Here is a 5829-nt window from a genome sequence, read left to right as displayed (position 1 = left end):
TCGATTGAAAAGAAAAAGAATATTAAAGTGAAATGTTTTTATAAATTAGAATTTGAAATGATATTTTTTTTAATAACTAAGTAAATTTTTTTTATTTAGATAATTTATAAAGTATTTTTTATTTTTTACATGTATTAAACTAAATTTGCAGTTTATTATTTACGTTGTTTAGATTTTTCTTGGTCTTCCTAACAGAATTGTACTTACTATCCAATATTCAAACTAGGCCATAAGTACCTTTCAGCCGGAACACTTGTTTTTGGAGAGAGAGATATTGGACGGTGAGATGAAGGACGACGGATAGAAAAAAACAACATAGACGGCGGACAAAGAGAGAGACGACGCAGATAGCGGCGCGAAGAGATGAGAGTGGTGTGATCAGGTTGTGTTGCAATCGGATCCCCGCCCTAAATATGATTTTGTATTGTAATAAATTTTATCTTTTGTTATAAAAATTTTTGTAACAGAATCTATCCCAATAATACTGTAACGATTTTATAGATTCATTTATTAATAAAATTAATAACTTTTATAATAATTTTTTTATTATAATTTTTTTTAATAATTCGACCGATCTAAATTAATTTATACTAATTTATACTAATTCTTAATAAGAATTAAATTGATCTTTTTAATAATTTTTGCTCACGTGTCTTATCAGATAATAATGTGACACACGTTAATATTTACATGACACGTACATCAACAAAAAATTAACAAAATGATCAATTTAATTCATATTAGATATCTTTCAAACACTAAATTGAGTTATTAAAATTTTAAAGGAGTAAATAAATGTATACATAATATTTTAAAGAACATTTTCTTTTCTTTTCCTTTCTTTCTTCTGCTATTTCTTTTTCAAATTCAACTTGAGGCCAGGTGTGACCAGGTCATTAATTATTTTAATTTGAGGTCCAAACAGACTTTGTCTAACCTTATCGGCAAGTAATCTGAATTTTTCACGGTATACCATAGAATAATTTATATATTCTATCATTTTTTTTCGTTTTTGACATTTGTATTTTAGTTTCTTTTCTTTCCTTTTTCATCACTTCTTTTGCTTCTATATTTCACAATATTTTCCTCATTTTTATTTTTATTTTTAATGTGCTCTATCTTTAATTATTTTTCCTTTCTTTTCATATAGTTATCAATTATTTTAGAATTCTACATTTTTTTAACTCATTATTTTTTTTCCTTCTGAATTATTATATATATATATATACTTCCCATACAATATATGTATGCAACGGAAATTATTTTAAAGTCACATTCTCTAATGTGTACCGTCAGGCGTAGTTTTCCCCTGCAAAAAAGGAAATAAAACAAGAGTTTAATGTAGAAATATTTTTTAATTAAAAAATTTAAATTTTCTTAATAGTTTTGGAATATACTTATTGATTTTTTTTTCAAAAAAGTCTACCATAAATAAAATAAGCTTAACAGGTGCCTGTTAACGAAGTCGTAAAACAAAATTAAAAACGTAACCTAACGTCTTAAGAAGTTTTGACTGGAAAAATCAATGTTGGTGTACTATAATTAAAACTAATTAAAATGTCAATTGTTTCACAAATACTATTAGTTTTAGATGGATATATATGTAGGGACGGCACAAAAGCAAGGTCAACAATTGCATATCTAATAATAGTGTTCAAATGACACTCTTGACGAACATTTAAAACATGTAAAAGACAAAAGAATAAAAACTTAAATGGATTCCTATTAATTTTTGTTTCTCGCCAGTCACCATTTATTTCTTTTTTTTTTCAAGAATAATTTAGTCTATAATTAATTTTTTACATTATTAGATAAAATAATTTTAAATAAGTAAAAACTCAAGGTAAAGTCGACTTCATGTAAAGTTGATACCTGAAAGTCGTTGGATGAAAATTTAGTCAAATCAATCAAATCAGTCAAATCATCTAACGACTCTCAGATATTAACTTCACGTGAAGTCGACTTCACTTGAGTTTTCACTTTTTTAATAAGTTAAAATTTAGGACTTTAATTTGATGAATACATTGATTATGTAAAAAATTTTATACGATTATTTAATCATATTTATTTTTTTAATGACTACATACGATTAATATAAAAAATAATTATTTTTATTGATATAATATATATAATTAAATACACATATAAAACTATTTTGTATTACTAATTGCACATCAAAATTAAATTCCAATATAATATATCTACCCACTATTTATATTTTAAAGAAAATTAGAAGTATAGCAATCCAAGTTTGACCCGACTGAAAGATCCCTATATAAACCTCTCCTTTATGTTTGTGCTGCCAAACACACACATCCATTTCCATTCTCTTCATTTTACACTGAAAGATATAAGAGAAATCCAAAAAGTGCTAGTAGAATTCAGCAACCATGTTGAGATCAATGACGACGAGGAGAGGCCCTGGGAGATATGAGAAATTAGGTAAAGAATCTTCTACCACTGCGCTGCTTCATGAGGAATTCAAGAGGAGCACAAGTTTGCCTGCTCATAGAACATTATCATCTTCTTCGAGAAAAATGGGTAGTTCAGCATTATTTGGGAACATAAATTTGCAAAGAAACCCGACAAAGAGGGGTAATGGTAACAACAACAATAATGGTAGCAAGAAGAGCCACCCACTGCTGAGTTTCTTGGATCTTCGTAAGAAGAGTAAAACAACGGCTAGGCCTGAATTCGCCAGGTATGTTGAGTATCTGAAGGAAGGAGGCATGTGGGATTTCAAAACCAACAAGCCTGTCATTCATTACACTTGATTCTGTGTGTAACAACAAGATTGTATTGGATTTTATTCATTTAATTCCCTTCAAGAAGATGTAGAGTAATATTAATACTTATCTGTTTGTTTGATTAGTTTTGTAGTTAGGGTGGGTTTATCCTTTTGGAAAAGTATGAGGAGCCAATGAAATATTTATACAATGTGTACAATGAAGGTTTATGGAGTATTAGAGATAAATTATTAGTGTTACATTTTTCCATCAGCTAAATCTTTTGGGATGAGTGGTATCATGACATGGTATTAAAGCGCTAAATCTGAAAGGTCAAGAGTTCACATTGTACAAATAGTCCATTGTCTCTCTAGCAGGATCCTTATCCTTTTGAAAACGGAAATGTTTGGTAACAAAAAAAACAACCAAAATTTACATTATTTAACATTCATTAATTGTGTGATAATTAATAAATGTTAAATAAAACAAATTTTTGCTAATTTTTTTTTGTCTTTAAAAATTGATTTGGATGGTTCAATTGTACACATATACAAAAAGTTAATCAGCTTCCTTCAAATAATTAGTTCTTTTTTTCTTTCTCTACGCGGAAAAAAAAAAATAGTTAGCGACATCAATTATCCTGTACAAATGTGGTGTCTCGTGTATTATCAGGGTGAATTTTATGATGATTATCATTAGCTTAGTTATATGGTATTGGTACGTATTATAATTAAAATTAATAAGATGATTTTTTTAATTATTTAGTAATATTTTAAATTTGATTACGGATTTTATAATAATTTCTCTTTTTTATTTTTAAATTACAAACTTTTTGCTAAATAATTAAAAATATAATTCTAATTTTAATTATATTTTTAAATATTATCAAAATTTCATAGTCACTATATCTACTATAATAATAACTAGCGTAAAATTCACCATTATTGTGTTTATATATGTATTTATATATCGTACACCAAACAAACACGAATAATATATAAAAAATAATTGACAAAATTCTCTTTAAAGTAAGTATTAAAAAAAATAATTATTTATACTTATAAATTTTATGAATGCGGATAAAAATATCTGTAAAAAGAACTAATGAAAATTGTACTTATTAAAGATGGTGTGATACAATAATTTTTTAATAAAATTCTTAAATTATTCCATTTTCTATTTTCAATCTCAACTCCCTGCTATCATCCTATTAGAACCCAGTTTCTGAGTCGCAATTGCCGTCTATTTTATGTTCTTCATCTTCTTTTTCTAAGTGGCAGTTTGTAAAAAGGTGTGACAAACAAAAAGCGTGACAATAGGCTGTAAAAAGCGTGGTGATAGAGCAACTGCCACCCTTTGATAGGCCATCCTTTCGAAAGCGTAGCGATAGCTCAAAAAGCGTTATAAAAAGCTATTCTCATGCTTTTTTTTACTTTTTACCACACTTTAAAAGTGTGGCAAAAGACGTATTTTCTTGTAGTGAAAACTATAGAAAAGTTGAGAATAGATTAGAAAAGGTGATTAAGATGGTGGTAATCAAAGAATGTGAAAATTTAATATTTAAAAAAAAAAGATAGTGATAAAGTTGAAGTTGAAGATAAATGGAATAATTTAAAAATTATTTTATTAAAAAATTAATAAAATTTTAAATTAAAGTTTAAACTACTAATATAGTACTATTTTTTCTTGGTAATAATTATCGTTCATCGTTGTTTACGGTAGATACAACATACAACAAAAAAAATAATTAAAAAAATATTATTCTTTAAGCCATTATTGGCGAATAACATGGAAAAGAAAATTGAGACAAATTCCAGTAGACAACAAAGCAATGGTGATCCTGACCCACAAAGAGGATCTAAATGCTTCTAAGACGAAAGAATTCCATAGCCAATACCACGAGATAGATAAAATGGATCCGAGTATAGCTCCAACAATCACCTGCTTCACTGTGTGAAGCTTTTGCGACACCCGTAGATATGACTGCTTACATAGCATACAAAATAGCCATAAGCAATGTATTTACTTTTAAATCAGCATACTGTAAACTTCAAATAGTAGTGATAATGTTTTTTTAAAGGTTTAATTATGTTCTCTATAGTTTCACAAAATTTTTAATTAGATCTCTATACTTTTTTCTTTTTAATTGAGTCCTTGCACTAAATTTTTTTTTATTGGGTCCCTACATTTTTTTTCCTTTTATTTAGGTACGTATACCAATTCTTTTTTTTAGTTGGTCCCTATAAAATTAAACCAATTACTACTATGAAGGACTTAATTGAAAAAAAAATTAGTATAGGGACTCAATTAAAAAGAAAAAAAGTATAGAGACCTAATTAAAAATTTCACGAAACTATAGGGACCAACAGAGTAATTAAATCTTTTTTAAACTCAGGTGTAATTAATTTTATGTGAAATTGATAGTTAAAAGTCGTTAAATAATTTAACAGATTTTACTAAATTGTCATTTAACGATTTTTAATTATTAAGTTCACGTAAAGTTAACTGCAACTAAATTTTCACTTTTAATAATATATATTGAGAGATATCAGAGATAAAATTAATTATATTTAATGATGACAAAAATTGGTTGGATTATGAATTAATCCAAATTAAATTGTTAGTTTAGTTCGATGTGAGTGTTACTTTAGTATTGGGCATATCCAAAATCAACAAGTGAACATCCCAAAATAAAGTCGAGCTAGAATAATCTCACACGGCCAAAGCATAAGACATAGTGCTGAAATTAGAAAGAAAAAAAGCTGCAAATTTGGGGGCCAAACTTCAAAATAAGGGAAAATGACAACATTAATTTGTACTAATGATTGGATAATAATGAAGGATAAAGGGCAGCATCATGATATGCAGTAAGCACAGCCTACAAATATTTAGATTTGGAGGTGCAGAAATTATCATTTATATTGTTTGCATTTTTTAAAAAAAATTGAAGACAAGAAAAGAGAGCATTCCTTATATAAATTCTTTTGGTTATGTTTATTAGATAAAATACAAAAAAATATCTAGAATAATATAATAGATTTTTAGACTAAAAATCAAAAGAGATGAAAAGAACAGAGTGTACTTGATTCAACTCCATTCTCAA

General features: G+C 27.0%; 2 protein-coding genes across 2 annotated transcripts in view; one reads left to right on the top strand and one right to left on the bottom strand.

Annotated features, from left to right (window-relative positions):
• The first annotated feature begins 2294 nt into the window (after positions 1 to 2294).
• LOC107476156 (uncharacterized) lies at positions 2295 to 2999 on the top strand. Its single transcript, XM_016095944.3, has one exon. The coding sequence runs from the start codon at positions 2391 to 2393 to the stop codon at positions 2772 to 2774; it is 384 nt and encodes a 127-aa protein (XP_015951430.1). The 5' UTR covers positions 2295 to 2390; the 3' UTR covers positions 2775 to 2999.
• Positions 3000 to 4437: 1438 nt separating this feature from the next.
• LOC107486067 (lipid phosphate phosphatase epsilon 1, chloroplastic-like) overlaps positions 4438 to 5829 on the bottom strand; it is a 3788-nt gene continuing 2396 nt past the window's right edge. The window contains exon 3 of the mRNA XM_052258827.1: positions 4438 to 4744. Within this exon, the coding sequence (XP_052114787.1) occupies positions 4500 to 4744 (245 nt within the window). The 3' untranslated portion in view covers positions 4438 to 4499. The remainder of the gene's footprint in view (positions 4745 to 5829) is intronic.

This window comes from Arachis duranensis, chromosome 1 (genome assembly GCF_000817695.3).
Source record: "Arachis duranensis cultivar V14167 chromosome 1, aradu.V14167.gnm2.J7QH, whole genome shotgun sequence".
NCBI lineage: Eukaryota > Viridiplantae > Streptophyta > Magnoliopsida > Fabales > Fabaceae > Arachis > Arachis duranensis.
The sequence above is the reverse complement of the archived record's forward strand: the minus strand, read 5'-3'. Positions and strand labels throughout refer to the sequence as shown.

Excerpts from the sequence above, each read along its gene's own strand:
- LOC107476156 (XM_016095944.3), top strand. The coding sequence starts at position 2,391 with ATGTTGAGATCAATGACGACGAGGAGAGGCCCTGGGAGATATGAGAAA.